The sequence below is a fragment of the Myotis yumanensis genome, unplaced genomic scaffold (assembly GCF_028538775.1).
Source record: "Myotis yumanensis isolate MYYU_CA2020_CCGP unplaced genomic scaffold, mMyoYum1.0.hap1 SCAF_2, whole genome shotgun sequence".
Taxonomy (NCBI): Eukaryota; Metazoa; Chordata; class Mammalia; order Chiroptera; family Vespertilionidae; genus Myotis; species Myotis yumanensis.
In genome coordinates, this window is record NW_027223753.1 from 187,640,933 (window position 1) to 187,653,727 (window position 12,795).

General features: G+C 37.1%; 1 protein-coding gene across 9 annotated transcripts in view; it reads left to right on the forward strand.

Moving 5' to 3' along the window:
• Positions 1-8,075, forward strand: part of MECOM (MDS1 and EVI1 complex locus) — a 578,899-nt gene extending 570,824 nt beyond the window's left edge. For 8 of the 9 annotated variants that reach the window (XM_070406847.1, XM_070406849.1, XM_070406848.1 and 5 more), the window contains 3 exons: positions 1,488-1,724; positions 2,793-2,976; positions 6,505-8,075. In XM_070406847.1, coding sequence (XP_070262948.1) covers positions 1,488-1,724; positions 2,793-2,976; positions 6,505-6,639 — 556 coding nt within the window. In that variant the 3' untranslated portion in view covers positions 6,640-8,075. The remainder of the gene's footprint in view (positions 1-1,487; positions 1,725-2,792; positions 2,977-6,504) is intronic. The other variant, XM_070406852.1, reaches the window with a different exon arrangement.
• The last annotated feature ends 4,720 nt before the right edge of the window (positions 8,076-12,795 follow it).

Consider the following 12,795-nt stretch of genomic DNA (forward strand, 5'->3'; position numbering starts at 1 on the left):
ATATGATTTTTGCTGGTTAAATAGGCTTTTACTGTGTGCATCTGTCACACCCAAGATTGTTTTATTTATTGTTTACCCTGGGAACCTAAATTTTAAATGCTCTTATATTTCTAAATGTGGGTAAAGTGATGGATTTATCACTGGTACCTGATTTTCCATAATCTGGAAAATAGTTACATTAAATGTTAAAATTGCACATGACTGTAACAATAACATAACAGTGTCAGCAAGTTTTTTAATTAGTAAATAAAACAAAATGGAAAGATTTTGAATGGCCCGGGAATCGAAACACTTGGATGCCTATGATAGTTTAATCTTTAAAAAGCTTTCTGAACTTGGGCAAGTGTCTTCACTTCCCTGGCCATATATCTTTAAAAGGAGATGGTTAGGAGAAGACATTCTCTGAAATATCCAGGGCCCAAGCGTTTGCCACCAGTCTGTTCTGCCTCACCCTCTCTCCTTGTTGTATGAACAAAAGCATTCCCAAAACTTATGCAAAACAAGTGATAATTATTTTGCAGCTTATTTTCAACTTTTAAATTTTACCATGAAATTTAACTTTAATTTACACATATTTTAATGTTTACTTTAAAGCCAGAAAAATTTATCCTGGTTTCATAAATGCTCTCAAATGTATTAAATTAGGATGTCTATATAATTTAACTTTTTTTATAATTAAAATTTTGAATCACATATTGCAATCCTTCTAGCTACAACCTAAAATATTACAAATGACTTTTTAAATATAATAGTCTTCCTTTTTATCATTATATTTGATACGCTTGCTTAAGTAAGCTTCAAAAGATATTTGTACAATTACATTTTTAGATCATTTCCCACCTCAATGTTATCGTGGGATAAAGGAACTTTTTTACATTCAAGCCATCAAGGGTAACTTGAAAGTGATACAAAGAAGTGCACCCTCAAATATTTCAAAATGTGAATAGATGTCTAAGTGGCATATACCACCAATGTTACCTAGAAATGTCTAATACTGGTTGGTCTTTGGCAGCAACCTTACCAGTTTTTTGGAACTCTTAGATTCACTTTAGACATGTGTGTTGGCCTTCTTTCAATGTTGCTCAGGAATATGAGTTTTCCAGAAATCTATTATTTTAATTGGTGGGTACTTATATGATGATTTGGTAACATTATGTAGAGAAAACATTGGTGTGCTTTTTATAGCATATATAACGATATCATTTATCAGGCAGAAGCCTGATAAGGAATCGGATACTGGATTGTTTTTCCAGTTCTGCTGGAGGCTCTATTTATAATCTGAATAATCACCCAATTATTTTTTCTTTATTTTCTTATTTGTGAGGTTACATTATTTTCCCATGGTTGCCATAAAGCATAAACAATAAAATTACTATCGAAGTGTTAAAAAGGTAAACTGTTGTTACGAAGACACAATAGTAAAGCTAAATGCATGTCTAAACAGGAAACCAGTAACTGAACCCCTTTCTTTTTTATGGTTTTGAAAGAATGAATGGCAGTCACTTTAAGGATGAGAAGGCTTTAGTGACCAGTCAAAATTCAGATTTACTGGATGATGAAGAAGTAGAAGATGAGGTGCTGTTGGATGAGGAGGATGAAGACAATGATATTACTGGAAAAACAGGAAAGGAACCAGTGACGAGTAATTTACATGAAGGAAACCCTGAGGATGACTATGAGGAAACCAGCACCCTGGAGATGAGTTGCAAGACATCCCCAGTGAGGTAAGTGCCTCAGATGACATCAATAAATAAGCAAGAGTAGATACACCTGATTATAATTCTTCTGGCTCTGTTCTTCCATTAGAGCAGTGGTTCTCAACCTTGGCTGCACATTAGAATCACATGGGAATCTTTTTAAAATCCTGATTTCTGGGCCTCATCCTCCAGAAATTCTGTTTCTTTGTTACTAATGTTGTGGCCGCACCCCTTAACAAAGAAACAGAATTTCCGGAGGATGAGGTCCAGAAATCAGGATTTTAAAAAGATTCCCAGGTGATTCTAATGTGCAGCCAAGGTTGAGAACCACTGCATTAGAGCAATACTACAGGTGATACACAGTCTGTGAGTAATAAATCATAAAAATTGAATTTGAGTTAGCAAAGCGTACACAGTGGAGTAAGGATAATGTGGCCATCAACATAACCCACTAGCATATAAATATATCAGTGTTTGTGGAACTCTGATTAACCTGAGGTAGGAAGGGTAAATGGAAATTACATAAGTACCCAAGCATTTGTTTAGACTCTATCTAAAAAACTTAAAGAAAAATAGAGATTTCAACATTATCTAATTCATTCAATAATCTGGTGTTATTACTTAAATATTATTGAGATAAATTTCACTTCACTTGATATATATATGTAATCCATATAGATGACAGATTTTTACATGGGAAATTAACCAAATAGTTAAATTGATAGGAATATTATATTTTTATATGGATGGTGGGTGCTAACTAAATATTATCATAACTGGCTTTATTTAAAATGGAAATGATAAAGGTATGAATTCTGTCTCCACTGCATTGCTGATTCCACATGTCATTGACTTTACCTCTTTATGTCAAATATATGCTTGCTTTACTTACGAAAAATTTTGAAATAAATATATCTTAATATACAATATGTTTGAACCTTTTAAAGCACCCAATAATTGATGCATGCTACTTTTTCCTGCAAATATAATATGACATTCGACAACTGTATAGATTCAAATGAAAAGTGATTTGGTTGCATAACAAACTGAAAAAGAAAAAAAAATCCTCTGTGCTCTCCTATTGGTTCATTTTAGGTATAAAGAGGAAGAATACAAAATTGGACTTTCTGCTCTAGATCATATAAGGCACTTCACAGATAGCCTCAAAATGAGGAAAATGGAAGATAATCAATATACTGAAGCTGAGCTCTCTTCTTTTAGTACTTCCCATGTGCCAGAGGAACTTAAACAGCCGTTACACAGAAAGTCCAAATCACAGGTATATATCTCCCGGGCAGTATAGCATCCTGGTGACAGTGTGCCTTTGGTGCCAAAAAGACAGCTATTCTTGGTTTGCAGTATTCTAGAATCTGAACAGGTTCAGATGCTTTACTCACAATGTTCAAATCTTTACTTTCTGTGACTGAATCCGGAATAGTTAACCAACACAGCAATTAATATGGCTGCATTCTGCACAGAAACTCTGTGACAAACCCTATCCTGTAATAATCTCTCCTTTATGTCCCAGTTCCCTTGCTCCCGTATTGATGGTCCATAATGTTGCTTACACCTACTTATATATTACATCAGAATTGTTTTCTAATTGCCTTGTGTCTATAATTTTTGTCAACCTAATTATATTTTAAGATATTTTAGAAAGTAAAGTCTATCCTCTATTTTTTTGTGCCTTGTTGTATATAGTTAATTTACAAGTCATTTAATTATAGAATTTAGGAGTAAACTGAAAATCAGAAATAAAGTGAGTTGCCAATAGTCTGCAGCAACTTAAACGCAGATCTGGAAATAAAATGTATCAATTTTTATTGAATGAATTAATGAATGGTGCCCAAGTTCATTGGACTCTATCAGCTCTATGGTAACTAAAATAAATCCATTTAATGATCCCTAAATACCAATTAAAAGAGCTTCAGATCTTTTATCACAAAAAGAGGAAGTCAGCACTTTCTGTGTGATATCCGCACACAACCAGATTGTTTATTCAGATCAATTTAAAAAAAAAAGAAGCTTCCTGTTATTACCATATTTGTTGGTCACTTTGGTCTACCTATTTGACTCATTAATCCATTTTGGAAGTGGTGACCATATGACTTGTACATTTTCTATTTGACCGAGATGTTTTGGGCTGCTCTTAAGAGCAAATGTAGTCAGACCTCAACTAAGGTGGGGAAAATATTTTGCCAACGGAATAATATATGTTTTTACATATCAGTAAATTCTGTAAAAACTCTAAGACATCATGTATGCTAATAGGCAACATAAATGTTCTTTCTGAACTGAAGTAAGAGCAGCCTGCCCCAACACTGGGGTTTCCAAACTCCATGAACTTGAGAACAGAGCACCATGGCTGTAGGTGCCATGTCCTCATTGTAAAGTGGGGTGAGTGGAGAAAATATCTAAGAGCTCTTTCTGCTCGATGAGTCAATAGGGATTGAACAAATGAATTGTTCCGTTTCTAACGTGAAAAGTAGACACCTCATTTTCACTTTGAGGCAACCATAAGAGGTAGCCAATGTTGTTTTAAACCCTCGATTCTCCATTCTTCCTTCCTAGTTGATCAGAGATACTGGGGGACCCTGGTTTTCTTTGGTCTTTTTAATTAATAAAAATTATTCCACAAAAATGCTTTTCATTATAAGACATAAAACCTAAAAATCCTTTAAGCTGTCAGAAGTGAATGGAAAGCAGAAGGGCCTGAAAATCTAGAGATAATTGGTGTGATATATTTCAGTACCAGCATTTTTGACATAAAGTGACTGCCCAGCTGAGCTAACACTTACCATCACCAGAAATAATAGCATTTTGCAATCCTAGCTCATATTTTTATTGTTACTTGATAATGGCATATGTATTGGTTTGAAAATAGTCAGGCCTTTCTGCAAACTGTCTTTCATGAGTCTCTTTATTCATTTATTCGACTGTTATTAGCTTTCAGTTATGTGCTGGAAACTGATCCTTGTGCATGAAAATGTTTATTTCCTTTGATTACCAAAAGGCAGATGCTTTACTCAAAACATTCCTCTATTTACTCTGTGATTTTCATAGTGATCGAGTCCCAGATAGTTGACTAATACAACAGCGGCTACATGTTACCTGGAATCCTCTCTGAAAAACCTTATCCTACAAAAATGAATTTCATGATTCTAGGTACTATTTATGTTAGGTACACAGAGCTAGGCACTTTATGGAAGTTAGTGCTTGTGATTCCCCCACAACCCTTGGAGGCAGGTTTTTGTTATTATTCCCATTTTATATGAGGAAAGTGACCTTGAAAGGTTAAGCAACTCGCCAAAGGTCACACAACTAGTTGAGGTGAGAAGCCAGGATTAAAACTCAGGATTCCAAAATTGTCTCTGTACTCAGCCTTCCAAATATCAGAATAAGTTTTGTTAAAAACCATTTCATAATAGTTTTTATCTTTTCCCTCTAACTCTGGGTACATAATTAGAATAGATAGTTTCATTTCCATGCTCATTTCACCCATACTTTAAACTATACCAAGGACAGGGACTCGGTATTGTTTATCCTTGGTTCCCCAAGGCCTAACACAGTGCCTGGAATAGAGTAGAGGCTTAGGACATATTTGTTAGATATCTGCTGAGACTTTGTAGAGGTCCAGAAGGCAACTTGCATACATAAGAGTCAAATGTGTACATTTAGAGCGATGACCCAGCAAATCAAAAGCAGCCTGCAAGGGCAGATTTCCTAACTGAATGCCATGATTAGGAAGAAACCACAGACCAGCCACATGTCTCAGCATGACTCCCAGAGATGAAATTCTGCTTCACAACAGAGGCATTTTGTCTTTGTTTACAGACAGTGGAATGTCTTTGGCAGGACTTTAATGATTCCACTTCAGCAGCATTTTGACAAGCAAGTTTAGCAATGGATGAGACCAACAATAGCAAATCAACAGTGAAAAGTTCACTCCCAAGTCAAGACCAAACATTTCATTTGAATATTTTACTTGGCAGCAAGTGGCGGATTCGCTGAACAGTTATTTAGAGTTTGACATGATAACAGGGAAGAAAGGGCACTTCCGCACAGAGCACTTCCAAGCACCTACTGCGGCAGGCACTGGAGCACACGTGGGTCAGAATGCTGTTGGGTCTTGCGTCTTATTTTATTGTTTGATAGACCTGATTGATCTACCTCAGCTTTCAAAGTCTTTGGGTGTCGACATTGACTATTTCAAGTATAGAAGGGAACTGGAAAAAGAACACTGAATTAAAAGTTAGGCAGAAGTAAATTTAAATTACGCCTTTTCACTAACTGGACAAGTGACCTTGGGCAAGTCACTTCACCTTCAGTGCTCTCAGTTATAAAGTGCAGGAGTCCATGGACTGTTTCTTCTACTAGACCACAGTGCTGTCAATATGACTATGTCTTATTCATATTTGCAGTTTCCATCATAAGCACACAATGATATTTTTGGTGAGTTGAATGTGTGCAGGGACAGTGGATGCATGATTGATTTATGGTTGGAGGGGGATGACTCCTGTTTCTTAATGGAGGCACTACTGAAATGTTAGATAGGGTAATTAATGTTTTGTTCTGTAGATCATATCACTCTTTTGGTCCCTAGGCACTGAAGGCCAGCAGTAATTCCATGTCATTAAAACACAAGCACACAGAAATGTTCCACGCTTTCTCAAACCCTCCCATGGGGCAGCTCCTACTCAGGCCTTCTCTCTCTGACATTCACCAATACTGTTCTGCAAATTAAAAGTGATGTATTTCAAATGCCATTTACTGAGACTCTCCTTTTGTTTTTGTTTTTTTACCCCAGGCATATGCTATGATGTTGTCATTGTCTGAGAAGGAGTCCCTCCATTCGACATCCCACAGTTCTTCCAACGTGTGGCACAGTATGGCAAGGGCTGCCGCGGAATCCAGTGCCATCCAGTCCATAAGCCACGTATGACATTCCCAAGGTTGACAGAGTGGGACCAAGTCCAGCAGTAGCACGGCTCTTTCCTATAGGACTATTTAAAAGACTGCTGAGCAGAATGCCTTAGAAACCCAAAGGGTCACTCATTTAAAGTCCGGTGACCTTAAACTGAATGAGTAATAAAAGAAAGAAAGCAAAAGAAAGAAAGAAAGAAAAAAGGAAACTATTTATTCTCGATATTTTGTTTTGCACAGCAAAGGCAGCTGCTGACTTCTGGAGGATCGATGCGACTGAGAGCGATTCAATGAACATGAAAACCTTGCTGGGGAAAAGGCATCTTCCAGTTCACCCTGCCCCAGAGAGGGGGTGGGGGGAGGGGCAGTTGAGATGGCAGCATTGATAGGAACGAACACTCCATAGAAACTGAATTCTTTTTTTTTTTTTTTTTTGTCCAAGATCACCTGACACATGATTGGGAACAGTTGCTTTTAATTACAGATTTAATTTTTTTTTCTTTGTTAAAGTTTTCTGTAATTTAACCCTTTGAAGATGGAAGTAGTTGGATGAAATGCACACTCGATTATTAGAGAAACTGATAACAGGGAGTACTTGTTTCCCATTAACTTTTTGCCTTCTTACGTACATTGTTTAAAATTAGGGAGAAAGGGTATGTGTATATTGTAAACTATGGATGTTCAATGCTCAAAAAAAGGTTAAGTAACCTGTCCATCACCAGTATCACTGTACCACTACACTAATACATGTTTGCCAAATCCTTGTAATAACATCTTTTATTTTAGACAATCATGTCACTGTTTTTTTTTAATGTTTAATTTTTGTGTGTGTTGCGTGTATCCTGTATTTATTTGTTGGCAAACTATTGTTTGTTGATTAAAATAGCACTGTTCCAGTCAGCCACTACTTTCTGAAGTCTGAGGCACGCCCCTTTCCGAATTTCCAAGGACCAAGGTGACTAGACCTGTGTATGGGGAGTGCCAAACGGTGTTTGGCTTTTCTTAACATTCCTTTTGTTGTTGTTGTTGTTTTGTTTTCCTTTCTTAATGAGCTAAATGCGAATAGATGCAACTTAGTTTTTGTAATACTGAAATCGATTCAATTGTATAAACGATTATAATTTCTTTCATGGAAGCATGATTCTTCTGATTAAAAACTGTACCCATATTTTATGCTGGTTGTCTGCAAGCTTGTGCGATGTTATGTTCATGTTAATCCTATTTGTAAAATGAAGTGTTCCAGACCTTATGTTAAAAGAGAGACGTAAATAACAGACTGTATTCAGTTATTTTGCCCTTTATTGAGGAACCAGATTTGTTTTCTTTTTGTTTGTAATCTCATTTTGAAATAATCGGCAAGTTGAGGTACTTTCTTCAAATGCTTTGTACAATATAAACTGTTATGCCTTTCAGTGCATTACTATGGGAGGAGCAACTAAAAAATAAAGACTTACAAAAATGGTTCTTTTTCCCACTGTGTGGTATTTTCCCTTCTCATGCAATTTTAGTTTCCCTTTGGGATCCAGTGATTTAAAGACACGATGTCTGGGGCCCTGATGCCCTACCAGATACATGGAATGTAGAGCGTGCTTTTATTGTTTTGAGATGACATAAGGGATAGCCCTTGGCCCATAGGACTTGGGGTATCTCCTGCTCATCGTTCTCAACTTTCTCTCTGTGGTACGAAGTCAGTGCTCATGCTCAGCTCTCTGCTATCACTCCATGTCTGCAGCACCCATTTTAATTAGGGCAGAACAAGCTACAGATTTCAACTGAATTTCACATAGTGCATGCCAAAGGAGGTTTTGTTTTTGATTCTATAAATACTGTTAACTGATTCACAAGGGGGAAGAAACAAGCCCTTTTAATTTTCTGTGATCTTTTTAAGTCTGCCCATGTGCAATTGTCATGTTTTCATGGTTATAAACAGAGGATAGACATAATTTTGTGTTTTCTTTCTTTACTAAGGCAAAAAACACCCCTGTATTTTTTGTATAGTGCTACAAATTCTTCAAAATGATCAGCTAGCAGTCGCTCCATAATCCATCAGGTTTGATCTATAATTTCTTCAATCATTTCAATTTTGTTGAAAATTTAAGTTTTCTACTTCTCACTTATGTAAGTAGTAGTACTCTAATTTTTATGATCATAATTATATGTGTGTTATATATGTACATACAGGGTTGGAATGTGAAGAGTGGTGTTTTCATGTGATAAATTCTCTGGTGGGGGTACAATTATGAACATATTTTTCTGTTTAAATATAAGCCAGTTGTCTTAGAATATGGCAATTGCAATTTAGGTCAGTTGTAGAGGTTTTAAGGCCTGAAAAATAAATAAGTATGACACATGGAAATAGATCCAGACACATTTTCTTTATTCGTTTATTTATTTATTCTTAACCACAATGCCAGATACATAAACTTCCTCACATCCTTTCTAAATGTCAGTAGTATAGGAATTAAATATATGGGGTATAAATAATCAATTTTTTAAAAATAAAAAGTGTGCACCAGAAGAAGTATTCAGAAAATACATTTAAGCTGTAAATCTGGTCTATAAAGAAGAAGAGGAATCTAGTATTTGTGTCAGAAGAACAACACACTTGAGAAAGTGGAGATCTGGAACATGCACATTTTTCTTTTTTTAAAGAATTTATCCATAAATTCCTAAGCAATTCAAATGCCCCCCATGCACTGAATTCTTATTGGACTTTGAGCCTGACATTTCAGTTTGCTAATACTAGTCCCTCCAAATTCCAAAAGGCTCTCAAGCCTTCCATTTCTGCTTTCCTTTCCATTCATTTCACCAGCAGCCCTCCACTGCATGGCCCTGTGGGGAGGCGGTAAGATATGGAGAAGATAATATTGGATTTGGATATAGCTCTACTGGCTCTGAGGTCTCAGGCAAGTCACACACTTCCCAAAACCTCATCTGTGAAACCAGGGGAATATTACCTGCTTCTTCTGCCACTGCATTAGGTTTCTGTGAAGGTCAAAAATATAAAAGTAGCCCGGCCAGCTTGGCTCAGTGGTTGAGCATCCACCTATGATCCAAGAGGTCATGGTTTGATTCCTGGTCAGGGCATATGCCCAGGTTGTGGGCTTGATCCCCAGTGTGGGCCATGCAGGAGGCAGCCAATCAATGATTATCTCTCATCATTGATATTTCTATCTCTCTCCCTCTCCCTCTCTGAAATCAATAAAAAAATAAAATATCAAAGTACATTTTTGGAAATGTTTGGTAAAAGTTCTATACATGCAAGGCATTTTCTAATTTTCATTGTAATAGTTAAGGGAATAGAATATGTGTGTGTTTCTGTGCATGTCGCGTATAAGCACACATATGCAAGCACTATGCTAACAGGAAAAGTAGAATATAACAGAAATCTATTGTAGGCTATACAAAAGTGGAAACGGATGTTTTCTAAAAAAAGAAAAAAATTAGAGATGTTTCTTGAATAAATATGTGGCTTGGAAAAAAATAACCAAAAGCTCTCAGCCCTTTGAAAAACATGAGACATCCAGTATAGTTGTTGAGAGCTCTCAAAAAAAAAAAAATTCAAGGACAGCTACGGCCCAATCAAAGACTAGGCACACTCCTGCTTTTATTTTCAGATAATGCCCACCAACCATTCTTACTTCTGTACAGAATAAATAAAATGAATTATTCATTTGTAACAAGCCTGTTAAGTCAGTGTCAGTTAATCATCACAGTAGGCCTGCATGCAGGAAGAATTACTCCTGTTTCACAGATGAGGAAACTGGAACTCAGCGAGCTGAAGGACTTTGTTCAAAGTCATCTGGCTGGGAACGGGCTGGCTGAGAATCTAAGGGTTGCCTGGCTCCTTCACTCACACTTAGCCAAGCTTTTCAGACCTCCTGGTTCAGGCACAGCTAAAGAAATCCAAAAATGTTGCAAACCTACGAAATGTGCCGGCAGAGAGTGAGGCTGTCAGAGATGCAGCTCTTCCCTGGGAGACATTTAGGCGTCTGAGTCTTGGCTGTGAAGAGTTTGAAAGGTGAGTGCCAAGCACTGGTTCCAACCTTTCTTTATTCAGGTTATCTCAAGTCAGAACCAGCAATAGTAGTGCTTTTGAAAGATCCTAAATGCTTCCTTAAGAAGAGAAGGGCCTTAGTCATCCTGTTTGCATGATCCTAGTAGGTGTTTCCAGTTTCCTTCTTAACTTTAAAAAATTTTTTTTATTGATTTCAGAGAGGAAGGGAGAGGGAAAGACAGAAACATTAAGGATGAGAGAATCATTGATCAGCTACCTCCTGCACGCCCCACACTGGGTAGGGATCAAGCTTGAAACCAGGGCATGTGCCCTGACCCTGAATCGAACCGTAACTTCCTGGTTCATAGGTCAACGTTCAACCACTGAGCCACGCCAGCCAGGCTTAACTTTTTTTTTTTTTAATTTTCCTCAAACTTTCATTTTGAAATTGTTAACATGGCATGTGTTAAGCCCTTTCTAAAATGGTTAGGGACTCATCATGAGAAGAAGCAAATGTGCAAGCAAGTGTAGTTAAAAGTGTACTATTTCATTCTCTTCATAATTTTAAAGAATTAGTAATGGAAGGAATCTGAGGAGAAGTGGAAAGTGTGAAAAACAACAACAGACTGGGTCCAGGAGCCCCAGCGAGAAAGCCAGCCAACTCTTCCCCCAAGAGACTTAGGCTAGTATTTAATTGCTCATTTTATCCTGCATAACTCATTTCTGAATACAAGAGACTGTCCTTGGTGCAACATGTATTTATAAAAAGGGTGTGAGATGGCAACTATAAAAAATGTAGGAAATAACAAGTTGTTTGCTAATACTGGTGAGAATGTGGAGAAATTGGAACCCTTGTGCATTATTGATGGGATGTAAAATGGTACAGTAGCTATGGAAAACAGTATTTATGTCACTCAAAAAATTAAAAATAGAATTACTATGTGATCCAGCAGTTCCACTACTGCAAATATATACCAAAAATAATTGAAAGTATGGTCTCAAAAATGTTTGTATATTCATGTTTATAACAGCATTATTCACAATAACCAAAAAGTAGGGGAAACCCAAGTGTCCATTGATGGGTGAATAGATAAACAAAATGTGGTCTACACATACAATGGAATATTATTCAGTCTTTAAAAGAAAGAAATTCTGACACATACTACAACATGAAAAAACCCTTGAGGACATAATGCTAAGTGAAATAAGCTAGTCACCAAAGGACACATACTGTATGATTCCACCCATATAAGGCACCTCGAATAGTCAAATGTATAGAGCTGGGAAGTGGAATGGTTGGTGGTTGCCAGTGGCTGAGGTCAGGGAGGAAACGTGAGTTATTGTTTAACGGGTGTAGAGTTTCAGTTTTCAAGATGAAAAGAGTTTTAGATCTTGGTTGCACATCAGTGTGAATGCACTTCCCAGGACTGGATTGTATACTTGAAATAGTGAAGATGATAAATGTTATGCTATGAATATTTTACCACAATTAAAAAGGAAAAAAAATATATAACTCCTCTCTGTATATATGGTTCATTAAGCTGAAAGAATGTAATACTATTCAACTTTAACAGAGAAGCAAATTACCAGGTGAATACGGGAGAGCCCATAAAAATGAAAGGAAAAGCTGGGGGGCCAGGCCTACAACATGGCCCACAGCCAGCAGGTAGGCAATAGCAAGAACCAGTGGACAGCCTCTTAGGCTGCTGTCATCAAGATGACACTGTGTTCAGGCTTCTTTGTCAGTCTGGGTCCAGGTTAAAGTTCTAGGTGAGAACCATGAAACTGGCCCTACGTGGAACCCTATTTGATCAAGAGCACCACTGAACTCATCTAAAAGCCTGAGGCAGAAAAGGCCAGGTCTCCTGGAGCCAAATTGAGAGGCTCCTCCCGAATAAGTGGGAATAAATGATGGACTTCAAAGACAATAAATGTCCACACCACCTGTATGATAGGAGAACTAACAATTTCACAAGGGGCAGTGTTCTTAGGGCAGGACACAGGATTTAGTCATACCAGGAGCAATGAGAGGACTAGCATGCAGCACATGCACAACTAGAACGGTTCCAGAAAACATAGGATCTAAAATACTCTCAGGAATAATTGTTTCGGAGAATTTCTTGAAGGAAAAATTATTTTTGTAAATGCTCCAATTATGACTCCTAGTGAAGGACTGTT